Source organism: Engraulis encrasicolus, chromosome 2, assembly GCF_034702125.1.
Source record: "Engraulis encrasicolus isolate BLACKSEA-1 chromosome 2, IST_EnEncr_1.0, whole genome shotgun sequence".
Taxonomy (NCBI): domain Eukaryota; kingdom Metazoa; phylum Chordata; class Actinopteri; order Clupeiformes; family Engraulidae; genus Engraulis; species Engraulis encrasicolus.
In genome coordinates, this window is record NC_085858.1 from 12,121,204 (window position 1) to 12,142,888 (window position 21,685).

A 21,685-nucleotide genomic window follows, 5' to 3' on the forward strand; every position below is an offset into this window, starting at 1 on the left:
ACACTGCTATTCACCCACCCATGGTGGTCACAGTAGCCAGAGTGAAAGTGATTTGTAAGTCTGTTAGTCATTCAAGTCAAGTCGCACTGGTCATACAAAGAATTTCAATTTTGTTTCTTACTTTCCCATGCAGACAAAGACAGACTTATTTTATTATATTGTAATAATATTGTATTTATTCCATAATAACAGTAAACACTATTACTTTGACTGTGACAGGGAGGCTTTTGTCTGCAGTCAGTCTTGTTTATTATTCTATCTATTAATTATCACAACATGTTTTAGTACCATGACTAATGCACATGAATGATGATATGTGTGTTTCAGCAGGTTCAACAAGGCTGTGTGGCACTCACTCACTGAGACACATGTGTCCAATGGTGCAAGTCTCATATCAGAAGGCCCTGAGCTGATATAACTTATGACTGGGGAGAGGCTAGGAAAAGTAAACTTCTTGAGAACTCAGACCCACCTCAGTTTAACAGTTCTCCACCCTTCTTCTTCTTTTTTTTTTTTTTTTGCAATTCCTGTCTCCACCACGCAATAACCAATGAGCTGTCAAGATAAAGAATGGCTCATTTGTCTGGAGGGTAACGACAGACATGCACAAGAAACTCTCGTAACTTTCTGTGGGTTGCAAAACACTATGCAGATAGTGCTCGTGGCATGTTTGCTGAACCTGCCTCATTCTATATGATCCCATAACTCAGTTCATGGTCTCCAGTGCAGAGTATTCCTGTAAAACCTTCACAATACATACAGTAGGTTGTTTGTCAGAGGGACAATAGATACAGTCAGGACTCTCAATAAACTTTTTTCGTCACCAGCAAAAATGGCTAGTACGTTTATCATACTAACCAAACACATACACACTAATGGGTCAAAAGGGCTAGTAAGTTGGCCTTTTCTACCAGCCAAACTTAAATTTCACCAGCATTTGGCCGGTTGGCTGGTGTTCATTTAGAACCCTGGATACAGTATATGTGTTCCATTGTGTCGTGCTCATTACGCACATAACTCACTGTCACAATGTCACTGTCAGCATGCACAGCTTCCGAGCCAAAACATTTTAATAAAAACCTGACAAAAACAAACAAACATCAGAGTCTGAGTGTCTTCCGTCTGGCTGAGGACCTCAAAGGAAGGCTAGTGTAGTGGTGACTGAATCTGAGCAGACCAGTTTCAACTCTCAGTCTCACCCGACCTGTCCGGATCCAGAGCAACACGCTCCACTGGACACCGAGTAGGTGGCAGCTATAGCAGCCCACACATGGATCAAGTTACTGCCCTTCTTTGGCAGATACAGCCACCTGGCACCACTTCAGAGCTCCAATGCGCTCACCTCTTCATCCTTCTTTTATTCTTATCTGCATTCATTTTACAGGGAATGCCCACTCATGGGGCAATAAATCACTGTTATTACTGTTATTATTCTGCCAGCCTCCAGATGGGCAATTTAAAAAAGGCCTACATACACACAACACAACCATGCACACAAACACACGTGCACACGCAAACACAGGCGCACACGCAAACACAGGCGCGCACACAAACACATGTGCACATGTGCCTATGTTTCAGCTGTATTCACCAACCAGGTCACTAAGGTCAACGGAGAAGAATTTGCTGGTGATTCCAAAAGTCAAAACAAAGTGTGGAGAGGCAGCCTTTAGCTTCTATGCTTCAAAGCTTTGGAACCAGCTTCCAGATGACGTAAAAAATGCACCCACTATTGATAGCTTTAAATCTAGACTCAAGACAAAGCTGTTCTCAGATGCTTTCCCCTAGCTTAAATTACATATCATTTTTTTATTATTCTTTTTATTTTTATGTTTATTTAATTTTTAAATTTTATTCTATTATTATTTTTACCTTATGTTTTATCTTAATGTTTTAAATGTTTTATTTCCTTCTTTCTTCCCTGTTTCCTTTCATTTACATTTGTTAACTTTGTGAAGCACATTGAGTTGCACCTGTGTATGAAATGCGCTATATAAATAAACTTGCCTTGCCTTGCCTTGCCTACACATACGCATACACACACACACACACACACACACACACTCACTCACACAGGCACGCACGCACGCACGCATGCACGCACGCACGCACACACACACACACACACAATTAACAGTAAAACATACTGATATTCATAATAATTAGACATGCATGATCAAGTAGGCAATCACATACAGTAGGCTACAGACAATCATACAGTACAGGCTTCCGATTAGAAGGAAAGTAGTGTGGTAGCCTCATCTACACCTGGTTGAGGTAGGAAGATGAGGGAGATGAGAAAGAAATGATAAAAAAAACATGGTCCTATAAATTCAATGCATCTGATTACCTTGTGAGTGTTGTTACAAATGTAATTCAATAAGCAAACTTTTCAACTGAACAAAACCAACTTTTCAACTTTTCCTAAAGTGAGAATGGCTGTAAGAGGTCAACAAAGATTTTGAAGGTAAGAAAGTATGAAGGAGGAAAGTGGTTTGATTAAAATGTGGTGCTGCCTTTGCTCATCATTCCAAGTATCTTATGTATGTTGTGTGTGTTAGTAACTGTTCAGACATTAAGTGATACATGCTGCCGCTGCTGTGGGATGAGATCTACCTGGAAATATGTAATCTTGACAAGTGACTAGCATTGTGGCTAAAAATGGTACTGCAATGAAACGTGGAAAAAGCATGGTACCCCCTCTAGTCAAGTCAAGTCAAGTCAAGTCAAGTTTATTGTCAATTTCTTTACATGCACTGGTCATACAAAGAATTTGAAATTGCGTTTCTTGCTCTCCCATGCAGACATAGACTAATCTAGGTAAGGACATAGACAATATAGACATAGACAGTACTCATACATGGACATAGACAGTATGGACGTAGACATTGCTCATACAGACATTTAAAGTGCAAGACTGGACAACAGAAGACTTGTAGAGAACATACATTAAGAGGAGGTAACTAGGTGAAAACACAATATCCAGATGCCAGATGAAAAGGCATGTTTGTGGGAGGTAAATAGAGTGCTTGGAATTCATATTTAAGAAAAGTAGGCTAAGTATTTGGGATATATCATATAATATATTTAGGTTATATATAGACATACAGTATGATGTCTGGATGATTTGAGATTACTCGCTATTCACCTCAAAAAGCCTTTACAGTCAAAAGGGCAGGCTATTATATGTGATGTATCATATGGATATAAGTGGTATCCACAATTACCGTTATTACCATAATTACAGTACAGTTAGCAGCCTGTTAGACAGAAAAGGTCAACTGTCAATCATACAATATTCCCACGAGTCATATCTTCAGCTGACAAGCAACAATAAGTCAAACTACACCGCTCCCAACAAACCACCAACACTGGCTCCAAGCCAGTGGTGACAGTTAACCCTACGACAGGGTCTGACCAGTAGAGTTTAAATGTTGAGCAAGGGGGGAATCTGAGTAGTAGTCATTATCTTTTACATAAAATTTTAATGGCAGATGATTTCTTGACAAAAATGTGCTATTTGTATATCTTCGCGTCAATGCAAGGGGTGAGGGGTGAGGGGCGAAAGGCGATTGAATGGGGATACCATTACAATTTGGAATAAGTAGCCTATAAAGAGCATCAGTGAGGCAGAGCCAAAACACAGTAATGATGAACCCCATTTAGGGGTAATCAATGACTCAGGTAAAATTGACAGTACGGACTCAGCGATGATAGTAACAATAGAGAGGCTGCTGTGAAATGCCTGCTAGTTAACATAATAAAAAAAGCCAGATGAATGGGGCTGGGTAAAATAATGGAGTTAATCGATAATCAATCGAATCGAATCGAAATTCACATCGATTCACAGGGCACAAAATCGATTTTTGTTGTTCTTTTTCTTTTTGTTCTTTTTGTTTAATTTAGGTCTATGGAAAATACCTAGTAGGTATCAGGCCTACTTATTACAAATTAGTAATCTGTTAACACTGACAAGCCACAGCCCTTTGACATTTTTATATAAAAATAGATAACAGCATCTTTTGGGGGAAATCCTGGCACCAAGAAGGGAACGGATTGAATCAATTCGGAATGAATCGAAACGAATCGAATTGAATCGTGATTAATCGATTCAAAGCCCTAAGAATCGAAATCGAATCGATACAGGAACATGGCTGCGATACCCAGCCCTACAGATGAAGCAATAGCACCCTACACTCTTGGTTAGCAACGGGCCCATGACATGGACAATAGCTCATCTGAAAACACAGAAACAGGCAACTTGACTAGATTGACTTGATGGCAAAATGTTGTGCTGCATTGGGTGGCTCCAGAACACAAGGAGGATATGTAATGGGGCCCATGATCAGAAGATTTGTATCACCAATGGACATTCAGAAGTGTATAGCCAGGCCACGACCTCCTTGTGACACAATCTTCTGTGTTGCTTCTAGTCAGGCCAAGAGCAATGCAAATATCTTCTGATCCCCTGAAAAATCGGGAACTCCACCCACCAGTCAACCAGTAGCAAACCTATAGGGAGACGGGTCAACCATGCCGTTTCGGAAACGTTAGTTGTTAGGCTCTTGGTCAGACCAAGTCTCAAAGAGATTTGAAAGTCGATGATAATCAGGCTAGAGAGAGGCTAGTTGCCACAGACATGACTCATTGTCCAATGTGTTTTTCTATGGCATGATGCAGAATTCATGGCTCAGTATTGGCTTCATTTGAAACATAATATGCATTTCTGCAATTCCATTGGTACTGCACACACTGTCCAATGTATACGGATGCGATCAAGGACTAGCAGTTGAATTGAGTTTGTAGCCTGGGGGCCGTTGCATGGATGATGCTTTCCCTGTGACTGAGGCATCCTTGAACGGTCCCTTCTCATTGCTCAAACGCACTAAGGGTCTGCGCGCAACCGTATCACGCGCCAGTCGTAAAGTGTTCACGGAAAAAATGTGGGAAATTCTGGGTGAAATTCTGGGGGAAATTCTAGGCAGAATGTACAAGGACGTGGTGAATTCACGATATTGCCCGTGTTTCGTGGTTGATTTACGGTTTCAGTCTCGTGGTTGATTTACGATATGTTATTATTTTCCAGGGAAACGTTTCACTAAACATTCCAATGATATACTGTCAACATATTATGTGAGACATATTATGCGCGAGAGCCAGGCTACCCCTAGGCTACACTGCCCTGCAAAAGGCAAAGTGCAGTGACTATTTTGTCCAATTTGAATTAATCCTGAAAATGTTCTTCATTACACCTCCTTTGAATTATGACAAAGCCGTATGGTCCAGATGTGTCCCATTTTAGATATTAATTAAAAAGACACAGTTCTGCATGTTTTCCTTAGCAGTCACTGGGGAAAGTTTTGCAATGGTGTGACTTTCAGACAGTCTCAACGGTGCCCCCTAGAGGTTTGGAATGGAGACAAAATAATTCTTACAGCGCTTGTTCGCAAAGCCAGGTCATGGTTCCCTGGGGGTCTGCGACAGACAGAGACAGATATCCATTGTTAGCCTTTATTGTCCCAAGGTAAACTGTGATGCCAATTCACTACTCACTCAGGACTTTGGTTCTAAAGAAGAAGACTTCAGAGGATTGACGTGTGCAGGTTAAACAGAAGGGGTACGCCACAAGGCCACACAGTGACATGGGAAAAATATCTTGGCTGACAACATCTTAAAACTGTGCCATCTTACAAACAATTTGTAAGAAACCGTTTTTATGCAGTATGTTCTACTGGTGTTTGACGTTCTCTGTTTTCTGGGGTGATATCATGTCCTGCATGAGAGGTAGACTGGAAGCAAATGGGGAGAGAGACGGGGAGGGGTTGGCAAAGGACCCGGGCCGGAAATCGAACCCGGGTCAGCCGCATGGCAGGCAAGTGCCCTACCGGATGGCCATGGCAGGGGCAAGGATATGTATTTTTGTCATGTGTACCAGTAAGTTACCTATGTATTGTATGTCACATCACTATTTTTTATTCCAATGTTTTTCAATTATGTTTTCACCTCATTTTAATCAAGGCACAATGGCCCAATTGCAAAGTAAACCAATATGATGAAATAAAAATAAAAGAACCATGATTAAATAGAGTAAACCACCTTATTGAAGGATATCCATATTTTTAGTGTTGTCATGGACACATACCCTTTTCATTACTACAGGATAGCTACATTGCAGAATAACAATAATTTCACAATTTATGTGTAAAAGATATAAGCCTATATACAACTCATAATGATTCATACTTTTCCCATACTATAAAAGTGCCCATTTCTTAGAAATGATTTTTATAAAACTTGCATAGGCATGTCAAGTAGTATAGTCACTATCTAAGGTTGAATATATGCCTCCATTACAGCTCTCTCAAGAAGGCCATCTGGTGTTCAAATATTGCCTGTCAGTCATGTTATGTCCCTTGACGATGCTGCCTCCCAGTGTTCCATTTTCACAGTACAATCGACCTCCATTCACAGAACTGGAAAAGGCAGTGCATGTGTGAAGAGTTCTTTTAAAAACATCCAGGTATGTTGAGGAGGTGAAGAAAGGCATTGACTTTATAACATAATTATCCTTAAGGACCACAATCAATGCTATTCTCATCTCAACTGATCATCTTTCCCATAATGTCATCTGTCTGGGGTCCCCCAAAAATGTTCCAGACACCTAAGCAAAATAAATCATTCTCTTCATCTTGCAGAAGCAAATTCCTCCTGCACATTTGGTTTTGGTGAGTCTGACAACAATAATAATAATAACAAAAATCTGATTGTTTGTCAAATAACACATTCAACGAATGACAATTGCATGTTATTTGGGGTATTGAGTGATAGGACTGTTCTAGCATTTGGCCAGCAGGAGGCTATGGAAAGAAGCCTCTTTAGATGTACGCTACAGCCACAACAGCTTCACACACCCATTCTATATTATTTAATCTGTGGCACAGAGAGGTGGACACTCGTCCAGCACTTGGGAATGTTTGGGTACGGTACATGTCCTGGGCTCTGAGTGTGGGACAATTCACTCCTCCATATTTATGTATGTGTTTGCATTGTATGTTCAGGGAAGCCATAGGGGTATACGTGTATGTATTCAATGTAGGCCTATTCAATCTCTGTAACAATTGAAGCACTCACAAACCTCCCTTGCAGCCTGCTTCTGAAGATGTGCAAACCTGCCATAATATAACCTATCAGTGTCAGAAAGGATAGGAAATTGGACAAATGTGAGATTAAATATTGAACAGTGCATAGTACATCTGCGTACACATTAAGTTCAAACATTGTCTGACAGAGAAGGCCATCATTGATGCTCCAAGGGGAAATATAGCCAGCTATTTTCATCTGGACTAGAATCATATTTACATTATTCAGATTTTCATTCCTTATGTAGATAGGCTAATCCTTATGTGGGACACTGTCAAAGACTTTTTTGGGGGGGCTCAGGCGTCCGTTGCGCAACGGCATCTTAAGCCCATAAATGAATTCGTAATTGGTGGTTGATATGCTGCAATGAATATGCTTCTTAGATAGTCCACTAAAACAAACAAGTAAAAAAGATCCATACAATACGTGTAGTGGCACTGGCTGGTCTGCTACCGCTGAAACGTCACTGACCCATGTAAATATAATGAGAACATAATGCTGTATATGCAGGGGCAGATTATGATTTCATGGCCCCCTGGGCCTGACAACAAGATGGGCCCCCCTCAAAGGGTGTTGCTTGTTTACAAAACAATTCAGGTTTTTATGCCAGTTGTGAGAGTCCATACTATCGGGGGTGGGGTGTTTGTCCCCTGACAAAATTTTAAAATACAGTCGTTAAAAGCTTGATTTTAAACCAGAGTGAGAAAGCAAACATAGGGGCTAGAGCTTCAGGGCCCCCTTGACTCTTTGGGCCCTGGGTCTGGGCCCAGTAGAATCTGCAGTAATCTGTCCCTGTGTATAGCAAGTGTTCAATATGTTACATCATTGCAGTCCTGTTTTTAGTTCACTCAATCTCTCTTTATGTAGTCATATAGGCACTGTTGTGTGTGAAAGAAACACTGACTTAAAACATAGGCATATTCCACTGCATGAATTTTGGTCATATACATTGACTGAATACAATACTGTATGTCATTGGTCATATACTGTATGAATAAACCCCAAAGAAAAAAAGTTATCTTTTGCAACATGCAAGACCAGACCATCATGTCAAGATCTCGAACATTCTTCAAAAGAAATCTTATCTGCTCTGTTGAAACTATATTTTCACAGCCACAGTTTTCCCCACTTTTTTCAATCTGTTTTATCTTGTCCCTTTTCCACCCAGGGGCCTTCAACAAAGACAGATAGCGTATCGTGTGTTGCTTTCCCATGAGAATGGCCTCTTCAGGCTGGTTTTCAAGTGTAAAGAGGATTTGAATATAGACATACCCTAACATAATTACGCCTCCGAAAAGGTCACATGCTATGCCACTATGGTTTGTGGTGCTGGGGTACTTGTTGAGACATGACAGACTGCTGAAAAGTTCAAACTTTATTTGGAAACCGTATCGCAGTAATAATACAGGGCCATACATTTCAGCCAGCAATAACAGCAGCAAATGCCCTGAAATACCCTCAGTCTGATAACACCTGTTATGTTCAAATATGTATGTACATTTATTTTTCATTACAAAATGTAAGTATATAAAAACAGTTCAATTATCTGAAGAAAATGTATGAAATCAATGCTTGTTTAACACAGTAGCCCTTTATACAGAAGTAATACAGCATATGTAACACATGACCATTTGACAGTTTTTGTATTATTTTTTTATATATATTTTTATAACTTTATTTTTATATTTATTTATTTAATCCTTTATGATGGTACTATATGGGCTTGGTCAAATAATTCAGTGTAATAATGTACAAAAAAGTCTAACATAAATGCAGTCACATTCACAGTACAGTCTAATATCAAAGACTCAGATGTGACATGATGGTCTACTGAGCTATCCAGTGGCTGTTATGGCACAGCCGGTGTGTTGGTGAACTCCTCGTCTGGATCGATTGGCTCCCGCATCAAAGACCTTCTCACCTGCACTCCTATGGGTTCAGGAATTAAAAGTAAATTTGTATACAGTACCGGTATATAACCAAGCTTGCAACCAAAGATGGGACCAAGTCACTAATTTGCAAGTCACAAGTAAGTTTCGAGTCATTCCAAACAAGCTTGAGTCAATTCACAAGTTTGGTCAAGACACATTTGACACAAGACACATTTGAAGTCACGTCCAAAAAATATGAATAGAATTATATTGATGAAGTTAAGGGCAAAAATTCCCACATAGGTACATGAAAAGGCTGTCATATATTACTATTGTTCATTGTGCAACTTACCCTGGCTCTCCTGAGATCTCTCCTTAACAGCAGCTGCTTTGGAGAGGGCGGCCATTTTGCAGACACTGATTCGGTCTCTGTTGCTTCCCCCGCCTGAGCTTCCAGTGCTGCGGATGACAGTCGTGTTGACGTTCCTGCTCCCCATGGGTGCAACGCTGCTTATTCGGGTATTTCCAGTACCAGCACTGCTTATCCTTCCACCACTTCCTGCCGAGCTGATTCTATTTCCACTTCCTGCCGAGCTGATTCTATTTCCACTACCTGCTGAACTGATCCTACCCCCACTGCCTGCACTGCTGATCTTCCCGCCACTTCCTGCGTAACTGATTTTATTTCCGCTTCCGGCACTGCTAATTCTATTTCCACTTCCTGCCGAACTGATCCTCCCACCGCTACCGGCACTGCTGATCCTCCCACCGCTGCCTGAGCTACTAATTCGGTTTCCACTTCCTGCACTGCTGATCCTTCCGCTCATTCCGCTTCCATAGACAGTGATCTTATCCCCGCTGCCTCTGCTCCTGGTGCTGATGGTGTAGGGACTGTGCTCAGCGTTGCTGTCGGACGACATGATCCAGACGCCAGTGCCTGCACTGCTAATATACCCTGGCTTGGTGGGACTGCTAATATTACCCATCCCTATGCCACAGCTCATCACCGAATCTGACCCTGTGCTGCCCGTGCTATTCAGTCTTTGTCTCTGTGAACCTGAACTACTGACCACGTTTCTGCCAGGGCTGCCGGTTCTGCGAGCAACTCTTGGGCTGGATGTTGGACTACCCGCTGCAGTGCTAGCACTCTTGGGACTGAGGCTTCTTTGACGAGTCATTCTCGTCTCGCCACCTGGGCTGGGTGTCCTTCGCGCCTGACTGATCCTGGCCTCACGATGGGAACTGCCAATCATGACCTCACTGCTCCTTCCCACGTGGCGTGGCATACTTTCAAACCCTAACCCCTCCAATCCCATTGGCAAGCCAGTTCCTCCTGGCAGTGATTGATCTACGTTAGTATCTTCTGTTTTTGCTGTCTTGCTGGCTGGTTTGGTGGTTTTTGCTGCATCTCCACCTACAAACTTCAGTTCAAACCTGCTCTGTTTTCCGTTGGACAGACGACTACTTCTGCTGGTGATATCGCCTGCATCTGTAGCTGCACTGCCAGCACTAGCTGCAGCATTTGACTCAGCAGAACTCTCTGTGACACTAACTTCCGCTATGCTCTCAAGCACACGGCTTTCAACCACGACCTCACCAAAGCTGCTGCCGGACAGACTGTCTGCAATGCCAGCCACTATTCCTGTTGTCTCAGTCTTACAGATCTCTGGTGCAGTTATTTGAATATCGGCCACATGTTCAACTCCCGATAATGCAATAGCCTTTCCGTCAGTCTTAATATCCAGAGAGCTTTCAGGAGCAGAAATTTCAGCCACAGTCTGGATTTTGGCAGACTCTACCTGTGCCTCAGAAATGGTCGTCTTCATATCAACTGTGCCTTCAGAAATCAGTGTCACGGTAGCATTCTGGACTACACTACCCTCGACCACACTCTTTAAGGGCCCAGTATCTGTTGTATTAACACTTGTGTTAATGTCTGACACATGCAGGGAAAGCTCTGCTTCAGGGGCGACCTGAATAACATTTGCCGTAATGCCTCCTTGAGACGCAGTCACTGATGTACTGACAGAACCAGTCTTGACTGCACATTTTTCAACTTCTGCTACAGGGATACTTTCAGCTGCTGCCGCAATAACTTCTACACTGCTTGTCTCAGTAATCTGTTGTAAGCCTGATGTCTGAACTGTACCTTCAACAACCTCAGTCTTAACAGAAGCTGAAGCTACTCCACTGTTTAGTCGACTTTCCATGGCAGTTGTACCACTATTTAGAAGACTCTCCATAGCGGTTGATCCGACTGCAATTCGAGTGGTGCTAACCTCAGTTACACTCTCAGTAGCTGGTATCTCAACTACACCAATGCCAGAGTCCAACTGAGCAACACCTGCGGTCAAGAGACCACCCACAGTGCTCATGCCAACTTCACTTACAGTGGTCTTGACCTCAATAGTGCTCTCAGGAACTGACACCGTGGCAATGCCAGCTTCAGCTGAAGCTATTCCACTGTTTAGTCGACTTTCCATGGCAGTTGTACCACTATTTAGAAGACTCTCCATAGCGGTTGATCCGACTGCAATTCGAGTGGTGCTAACCTCAGTTACACTCTCAGTAGCTGGTATCTCAACTACACCAATGCCAGAGTCCAACTGAGCAACACCTGCGGTCAAGAGACCACCCACAGTGCTCATGCCAACTTCACTTACAGTGGTCTTGACCTCAATAGTGCTCTCAGGAACTGACACCGTGGCAATTCCAGCCTGAGCAGTAGCAGAGGCGATGCCAGAATTCAAGGCAACAGCCTCAGTCTCAACAACAGCTGTAGCCATTCCACCATTTTTAAGATTTTCCATGGCAATTGTACCACTGTTTAGGAGACTTTCCATTGCAGTTGTGCCAACCACAGATCTAGTGGTTTTTACCTCAGTATGACTTTCTGCTAGACCAATGCCAGTGGCAACACCACTGTTGAGTAAACTCCCCATAGCAGTTTCACCAGAAACTTCTCTTGTCGTTACAACCTCAACACTCCTTACAGGAGCTGATATCTCAACTACGCCACGGTCAATGTGGGATTCAGCAGTGCTGGCAATACCAGAATTCAGAAGACTTTCCATACCACTTTTTCCAACAACCTCTGTTGTAGTCCTGACTTCAACTACACCCTGCTTACTTTCTACAGCACCTGCAGATGCACTGGTGAGACCTTCCACAGCACTTGCACCAATCACACTGGTAGTGGTCTTCACCTCGGTCATGCTTGTAGGAGCTGTTATCTCAATGACCCCTTGAGCAATATTGGCTTCTGCAGCACCAGTTGCAACCCCAGTATGAAGACCTGTACCAATATCAGTTCTAGTTGTTTTCACTTCAACACCACCCCCACCTGTAGTGCTACTCGATACTATACTGCTGATGGTCTGGGACTGAACATTTTTCTCACAGACAGACTCTTCAATTACTTCTGTGTTCACCACAACCTGATCTTGAGGAGCATCCCACGCCATGACCTTTTCAAAAATACTTGTCTTTACTAGCCTCTCTCCTTTGCCGACGCCTGTAATACCTGACCTACTTTCAGCCACAGCCTTCTTTGTCTCAACTACCGTTGCTGCTGGCTTTATTGCAGTAGCTGTAGTAGCAGAAGTTGACTTCTTCAGAGTGTTGTCTGTTACAGCCGTAGTACTTTTAACTTCTACAGTTTCAGTAGAGTAAATACTTTTTGTTGTGGCGGTTTTTGCTTTACTGGTCTGGTCAAACAAACTTTTAGAAACCGGTGCGGTGTTAACATGACTTTCAGTTATAATCTTTTCATTCCTACTGGTAACTGGTCTGCCCTGTTTTGAAATAACAATCTCTTCTTGAACCACCAAAGTACCAGCTGACCCTTCACCCAGGAATCGGCTTTGGTGTATGTCTTTTCTTGAGCTTGCTGTCTGTCCCTCAACACTAGAGTAAATTGCTTTTGCGGAACCTGCACTCTGTTTCTCCTCATGGGTACCATTGGTTAAAGCAGTGTATGTGGTAGTGCTGGTTTTTAAACCAGTATCAATGCTAGACACATGGTTGGATATGACAGCAGCGCTTGAAACATGGTCACTGGAAGAGAGATAGAGAGAAACAAACAATGTTTTAAACATTGATAAAATGACAATTACAGAATATTTATGTACAACTTCATTAGAATTAATTATACTATTAGACATAAAAATCAGATGCAGTATCTGTATACCTCTACTACAGAATAAGATTCAACATCTGTACACCTCCACGATGTGAAATATGACACATATACAGTATGTTAATCTAACTTTACCTGATTCCCCCTCCGTCCAAAATCTTCTTATACTGTGCGATCTCCAGTTCTAGATGAGTCTTGATGTCGAGCAACTCCTGGTAGAGCGCCCCCTGCTGATTGATGTCGGAACGCAGCCTTTGAAGCTCCTCCTCCAGACAGTTCACCTTCATCTGATACTGATGCAGACACAGACTATACCTGGATGTCCTCTCCATCTTGTTTTGCTCCAAGACAGACAACTACAGGGGAAGGAAAAATTGAGAAAAATATAAGAGAAGTTGATATAACAGAGGTGATCTGCGCTAGTATGGCACTCAGGGCTCGAGCCCGCCACCCATCAGTCAACACTCCAGTTCAGGCATGGGTGGCACAGCATGATACCGCTGAGCTTAAGGTGCAGATCGATGGCTCAGCGCTACCAGTACTGTATGAGGCTTCTATGCCGCATTCTGCTAGTTGGCATGCGTTACACTGATGACAGCCAATTAGTATCTCTGAATTTGGAACATCCCTCAACTTGACCTGTCACTGTAGCCAACAGCATCAGAACATAGGAAAAAAAAACAATGGAAAAGTACAAAACACAAGTAATAACACAGTATCATCATTACCATCTCATTACACTCTGATAACAAAATAACCTTAACCTTGACTCCCATGCAAATGTACAGTGTTAATCTTAAAACAGCATGTGAAGGCCCCTTGGACATACAGTTCAGAGGAGTAGATGTGTGCACATCCCACCCGATGGGCCAGGTTCAGGACAATGAGAGTAAATCTAAATGAAAAAGAAATAAAGTCCGCGACACTGCTTGTCTTTGGCTGATGAAGACCTGAAGGTCGAAACGTTGCGCTCTATTAAATAACTCACAGTAGACTCAGTGTCGCGGACTTTATTTATTTTTCTCTTGGACATATAGTACATGGTTCATAACTTTGCTCTGAGGGACGTTTTTTTGCACTGTCATGTGCTTCAGATGGGCCTTTGGTTGAGAAAAATCACTATGACTTGAGGGCAGTCTCATACATCACGGTGTGCAGCTGGACATGTGACGCATGTGGTTTTACCTGTGTGTGCAGTTGTTGAAGTTCAATGGTTAGGTTCTGGAATGTTGTCTTCTTCTCACGCAGGGCGGATGTGTTGGATTCAATCTCTACAGTCTCCTGTACCTCAGTGGTCTTCAACTCAGACATCTTGTCGGAGACAAAAGAAAAACGATCCAGCTATTAGCACATATCACATTACAGGCAATTTTCAAGTAAGGCTTTGCATAGATTAAGTGCATAATGATACCACAGCTCTATAATTTCTGGGTGGTCCTTCGAGTAAAAATATGTAAACAAACCATGCCCCCATTAGAATAGCCAGACTCTAGGATAGGGCTGAACACAAGAATGCTGTGTTACACTGACAAGTGAAGGGTAGTGTGAGCAAAACAACTGCATGTTGAAATTGGCAAGAATCCTCCTTTAAGTCAAGGCACCACTGACATTATGGCCTATATTACATTTACTATGTCCTGTAATAAAGTAATTGAAACTGACTTGGCAGCCAGGTGATGTATTTCATCAAATATGAGAAACACCTCAGATTTCGAACAAAAATAACAATGTACAGTACAATAGCACTACCAGAGAGAACACAAGAAGATAGTCCTGTCTGTCTCCTGCACTACCGTAGTATAGATTAGGATGAACATCATTTAGCATTCAATAGAAATGTATTTGGTATAGGCCTAATCTGTTTTACAAACAGCTTTTGTGAAACACATTTCAACAAACATCAAATAGAGAATATTCACCAGACCTCTAACCCACCTTTTTCTCAAACCATTGCTCCACTTCCTTCTGGTTCTTCTCCACCACTACCATGCACTGCTCTCTGATCTGATTGAGCTCCTGGATCAGATCGACCTGATCTTTGACAGCCAGTTCAACATTTACAGAGCCTGACACTTGGGAGCGAAGCTCTAGAAGTTTCTGTGAGGGGAAATTAATCATGTCAAAAAGATGGTAGGAAGGACATTTAATCAGACAAATGCATTAATCAGACATTTTTCATTTCATTACCATTATATATTTTCATTGCTTTACTTCAGATATAGGACAGTGAGAGAGACAGGAAACAAGGTAGAGAGAAAAATTAGGGTCGCGAAATGACCTGGGCCAGAATTGAATTGGGTCGGGCCCATTTAATATTACTGTATTTAGTACTATTTATTATGCATTGCATAGTGTAGTGATATTTATGGAGGGGGTTTGTGGGGTGAATAAAGAAAATAAAAAAAGTTCTGGTCCTTATATTATTTTCGTATGAATTCATCAGTATGCATGATGAATTTGTGATGAGCAACCTGAATTGCATGCAAAATACCTGTTTTTACCCATTCAGTTCAACCTGACTATCAGTCAACCTGGTACAAGTAAAACCAGGTTGATGTCTTGTAACTACAGAATAAAAGTTGACTAGGTTAATGACTTGTAACTAACGAATACAAGCTGACCATCACTATGTAGCAGGAGGTGCACATAGGAGGAAAATTATAATACTTGCAACACTAGTAGTATGAATAAATGAATGAAAGAATGAGTGAATGAATGAATGATTAATATATCTCTTCACACCGTCATTTTGACTTCCAGCTACATGTCATGAAAAGATATAACAGTAAGGAGACAAGGGGTCCCCAATTGAAGCTAAATATAAGCTAAGGCCCAATGGTACATTACGTAAATAGGTACTGTAGAGATAGAAGGGGGAAAAGATAGTCAGGCATATATGCATATATACAAAGCAATTCTAACAACATGCATTCACTCCAAGCATGCTACAAGGTTTCATAAGACATTTTGCAGTTATGACAGGCAGAAACCATCTAGTAACACACACTCACACATTCACAGACACGCAAATTTGCATACAACACATCAACACACTCACACCCACTTTGTATGATACTACAAAGTTGAAAAACCAAGTAACATCATACCACTAGTGTTAATTACATCTTCTGTATAAGAATACTTCTACTTCCACATTTGTGCTTACATTGCCCACAGGACCCCGGTTCGAATCCGGCTGGGGTCATTTCCCGAGCCTGCCCCATCTTTCTCTCCCAATCATTTCCTGTCTACTTTCACACTGTCCTATAATAATAAAGTCCAACCCCCCCCCCAAAAAATACTTTCAAAAAGAAAACTTCTACTTCATACAACTCTGGAAAATGGGGTTCTCACCTCTTCCCTTTCTGACTGGATGAAAGCCATCTCCTCCTCTTTCTGGCTGATCTCAAACTCCAGTTCGGCATTCTGCGCCTCCGAGTTTCTCTGGATGACCTGCAGGAGAGTGATCTCCGACTCAGAGGACAAGCACACCCGGGCCTCCTCGTCAATCCTGCAAAAGGATTTATAAGGAGGGATTGTATTTTTTTAAAATTATAAACGGTTTACATTTTGACTGAAAATGAACGCTCAGTTTATAACTAACATTATAATATACAACAATCAACTCCATTGATCCCGAACCAGAGGGGTTCAAGATTGACAGGATTGATTTATTGTTATGTATTATAATGTTAATTAGAAACGGTTTACATTTTGACCTAAAATGAATACGTACCACTACTAACATTTATGGGAATGTGAATATTTGCATATTTATTGATATATATGATATCTGTTTATCTCTTCTAAGGAGGAAGAGATGCACCATCACATCATATGTCTTGGTGGATGCTCTGTCACTTAATCTGACTTTGGATACGGGCATTAAGGACAAATGAGAATCTGGATATTGTGTGTTAGTGAAATCTTAGTGTGTGTGTCTGTGTGTGTGTGTGTTTGCGTATGTGTGTGTTTGTGTGTGTGTGTGTGTGTGTGTGTGTGTGTGTGTGTGTGTGTGTCTGTTTGCGTGCGTGCATGCGTGCATACGGTACGTGTGTGTTTGTGTGTGTGTGTGTGTGTGTGTGTGTGTGTGTGTGTGTGTGTGTGTGTGTGTGTGTGTGTGTGTGTGTGTGTGTGTGTGTGTGTGTGTGTGCGTGTTTTCTGTGCACAAGCGTATAAAGAAAGTAAACTCCACAAACTTGAGTTGGTAGTCCATGGATTCATACTGGGCATGTTCGATCTCCAGCTGTAACTGGGCAATAGTACAGAAGAAGTCCTTGATCTGTGTGGGGAAAGAATAACAGCAAATTAGACATTTGGGTGTGGAATGACCATTAATCACAACTAGGCTACAGACAATATAGGAATACATTTTGTTGTGACTTAAAAACCACTCAACCATTCAAAAAGTCAGACATCTGAATATTAATATCAAGATTCAATAATTAAAAAGATCAACATTTTTCCAATTAAGAAATGCCTACATAAATATGCTTTGAAACCCTTATCTGACCAAAGTATCACTGCAGGCCGAAGTGTAACAGTACTCGAGACATTGGTAACATTTAGAAATAACACTGTCTTGAAATCTCTTCATTCTTTCCGAGGTGAAGAAGTACAAAAGCAATCACAAGACTGGGGAGGGAAAGATTGAATACACAGGCAGACTGGCCTACAGATTTTGCATTCAATGTTTTTGTGTAGCTCAGTGTTTCTCAACCTTTTTTAATAAAAAGCCTCCTTGGCCTCATCATAAGCATCCTAACGCCCCCTTGACCTCATCATAAGTATGCAAACGCCCCCCTTAGTATTGGAAAATAAAATAGACTAATGCTCCCCAATGGGAACTAAGCTCCGCCCCCACTCAGCTTTATCCTTCTCAACGACCCCCTTGGGCTCCCTAACGCCACTGTAGTGCCCCTGTTGAGAAACACTGGTGTAGCTCAAAGGAAATGATTGGACATGTTTATAAAGCCTCATGGCTCCGTAGATGATGATTACTAGCAGTCATTTGGATGATTACACATTTTAGGTTGTAGGCTATTCACAACAAAATTGCTTCCAATATCAATTGCCCGCACTCAGTTCAATTCAATTTTGAAAAACAGACAAACGTCTTTTAGAAGTTCAATAAATGGCAAGGTGTGGCCATATGACACCTGGGGATGTACTGTACTGTAGGTGCTGCCTGTCAAAACACATCTCTGATTTCCCTGTCTGACTTGTTTGCTCTGATTTATGTTTTGTGTTTTTTGACCTATCTGAGAGATTAGTGTGTTAAAAAGCCATAACCTTTCCGTAGTACATCCATAATACCAATACACGAAGGGTTTATTTGCAAAACGGTGTATCCACCATTTTTGACTTTTGCATTTTCTTTTTGGAAATGAGTGTCCAGAGGTCCTATCACCTTTGTGTGAATGGTTAGCATTCAAATATTTTGGGAACATGCTTTTTAAACCTATAAAAAAGGAATTTTGCAATGCAATGCAATGGAATGTCCAATACAAAATGTTAATTTCCCAACATTCTACAAAATGGAGATTTTGGACCGTTTTGCAAATAAACCCTTCCCCCCCTTGCATCATATCAATTTTCTATAGGCCTAGACAGGGGTGTTGGTAGACATCTTAGATGTCTTGGAAGTGGTGCAATATTATGCAAAGTAATACCATATTATTAATCCCTTAGCGCAGAGCCTATGCTATAACCTTACTGTCACCAAAATTGTAATGGCTACGTCTTAATCAGTTACTTAATGCTCTCGGTAATGTCAAAGCAATGTTGTTACGATGTAGTTCAGTATTTTAAGCAAATAGTGAATAGGCCTAGACCCGCCGGCGACCCCATCTGCACTAGAAGGCTACGGCCCCCCTGTCAGCGCAATCCCCACACGTGTGCCCCTACCTAGAATACATCTGTCACAGTTGTTAACAGCAACCGTTACATATTGTTTAACCTCGTAGACAGGCTCCACAAATTTCTCTAACATTCATTCTGAATTCTTCCCACATCGGAAGTTATGATAGGCCTAAGCTACAGTTAAGCTATGGTTTAATGTCAGTATAGCAGCACACTGATGGTAGGCTACCTCTTGCCGCAGTTCATTAACAGTCTGTAGTTTGGCCTCATAGCTCTGACGCTCCTCTGGTGACTGCTGGCCCAGGAACTCATGGATCTGTTGCTCAAGTGTCTGGTTGGATTGTTCTAAATTTGATACCTTTCACACACACACACACACACACACACACACACACACACACACACACACACACACACACACACACACACACACACACACAGAGAGAGAGAGAGAGAGAGAGAGAGAGAGAGAGAGAGAGAGAGAGAGAGAGAGAGAGAGAGAGAGAGAGAGAGAGAGAGAGAGAAGTGGAGAGACATGAGACATAATTATGAACCAATTTTAAGTGCAAACATCATGAATTCATTAGTTCACACAAAGCCAGCAAAACTCACAAATACAAAATAGTAAGGTGATGAAAACGCGTCATACAAAAAACTCTCAACAACTGGGCAAGTCGACTGATTTTGTGAACACAACAACATAATTGCTTTGAAGCATATTATGAGCATAATTCTCTTCCATTGCAATAGTTTTAACATTTATCATTTTGGGGCTATCCAAACGAGCGAAACGCACGACTCCTTGTATTAGGCTAATTGTTTTTCATTTGTCCGGTTCTTACCTTGTCCAGGTACGAAGCGAGACGTTCGTTGAGATTTTGCATCTTTAACTTGTCGTTGTCCTCCATCGAGAACTTCTGCACTGAAGCAGCTGCTGGTGCTACTGACGGAATGTGCGCACGAGCCGCGTTGAAAATGCCGCCTCCGGCGTGCCAGTAATGCCGCGACCACCATCCCTGTGGAGAGGAAACCTGGCCCCTGCGCCAGAGTTGGTTGGGAAACATGCTGCTGCTTGCAGGGAGCAGGATAGCAGCTCTTGGGATGCTACAATTGGCTGTGATCGCGGAGCATGGATGGTCGCCCCAGCATTGCGCATGAGATGTCACCTGTACTGGAGTCAGCTCAAAAAAAGCGGATGAGATCGAATGTGTCACCTAATTAAAGCTCAGTTAATCTCTTGAAAATCCGGTTTTTAGTCAACGCTCATAAGTTCATAGATCATTGAGAGCAATGACATTTCAACAACAGGTAGTCTAGGACCTACAAGTTAACCAAGCCCTCCATGTACCCACCCACGCGCAGAGGGTGGGAATTCAGAATCAAGCTACCAGGCATATAATGCTGTTGGCGATGGTTATAGGTTATAGGTTAAAAATTAGCTGCAAATGAAATTAAATAAAACAGAGGTAGGTTAAGACAGCCCTATTGCACATTATTTACATTACAGGTAGCCTGTAAACCTAATTGTTTACCCTAACAGATGGCCTTAACAATGTGTGTAAATACTATAGTAGAAAATACCTGCAAGATTCATAATAAAAAGAGTGCCATTTACTGCTTTGGTTAAACGTGTGACTGATTGACAACCACTCTTAACCACATTGACACGTTAATCACAACATTTTACTTATGCTCTGTAAATAGGTCCATTTGAGGGAAAACGAGTTTTGAGTAGAGTACAGAACTTAGATTCACACGACCTACAGCTTGGGGATATGTAACATTTTCTTGGCATGTCACAGCATATGTAGCATGGCTTTGCAAGTACTAGGCTACTTCAATGCTTTGCAAAAGCATTGCAAAAGTAAGGATTGTCGAGAATAACAAGCAAAAAAACCCAAAATGACAAAATAAATTAGTTGTTTATGAAGTTGACATCCCTTTGACCTTTTTATTGAAATGCAAATGTTAATCAGTAAATCTTCATATGCTCAAAAAACATTTCTCCCATCTCTCATTTTTGATTTAAAAATGACCCCGTTTTGTCACCTTAATGCATATTAACATCACGTGACTAACTCTCATAATCACGTGCCTGACTATAACAATTGCCAGAACTATTACAGCTTTTGGATTCCACACTAAGAGAAGCTCAGGTGGTGTGCCATGAGGATCAGGGACGGGCTAATAAGCCCAGGGACTTCTCAGTGATTTGATAATAAGCATTAATCCTTTATTGATAGAGGACATGTGAGGACAAGGGTGTACTGTAGTTCAGAAAAGAAAACCACTCTCTGGAAACTTGATCTTGCTGCTAACCCGAGAGACGGGATCAGGGATGGGAAAGGTCCAAAAGCGCTATACAAATGCGTTTTAACTTGGACCTGTATCTACTGCCAGATGGTTCCAACAGGTTGTGGCCTGGGTATACCAGGGCCGCTGCTAAGGTTTTGGAGACCCTATGCATAACTGGTCAGGAGACCCCCCTCGTAATTAAATAATAATATAAATAATAATAATACTGTGTAGGGATGCAAACGATTAATCGATTAATCAACTTTAATCGTTCAATGCATTAATCGCTTGAAAAAACATTAATCACAATTAATCGACAATTCAACCTACAAGAGACGCAGGTGAAATGGGCATGTGAAAAGTGTGTGTGAAGGAGTGT

The 21,685-nt window shown here is 41.7% G+C and overlaps 1 protein-coding gene across 1 annotated transcript; it reads right to left on the reverse strand.

The window, feature by feature from the left end:
* Window positions 1-8,532: 8,532 nt before the first annotated feature.
* On the reverse strand, window positions 8,533-20,238 carry LOC134443569 (trimeric autotransporter adhesin AtaA-like). The gene is made up of 9 exons (XM_063193301.1): window positions 19,854-20,238; window positions 19,241-19,369; window positions 17,349-17,431; window positions 16,504-16,660; window positions 15,085-15,246; window positions 14,335-14,460; window positions 13,285-13,505; window positions 9,364-13,067; window positions 8,533-9,069 (listed from the first exon to the last, which is right to left on the reverse strand). The coding sequence occupies exons 1-9, from the start codon at window positions 20,073-20,075 to the stop codon at window positions 8,990-8,992; spliced, it is 4,884 nt and encodes a 1,627-aa protein (XP_063049371.1). The 5' UTR covers window positions 20,076-20,238; the 3' UTR covers window positions 8,533-8,989.
* Between the last annotated feature and the right edge of the window lie 1,447 nt (window positions 20,239-21,685).

Coding starts and splice junctions, on each gene's coding strand:
- LOC134443569 (XM_063193301.1), bottom strand. CDS start 20,075: ATGTTTCCCAACCAACTCTGGCGCAGGGGCCAGGTTTCCTCTCCACAG. Junction 13,506..14,334: donor TTCAACAACTGCACACACAG/GTAAAACCACAT, acceptor CTTCCCCTGTAG/TTGTCTGTCTTGGAGCAAAA. Junction 9,070..9,363: donor GAGATCTCAGGAGAGCCAGG/GTAAGTTGCACA, acceptor CTGAACCCATAG/GAGTGCAGGTGAGAAGGTCT.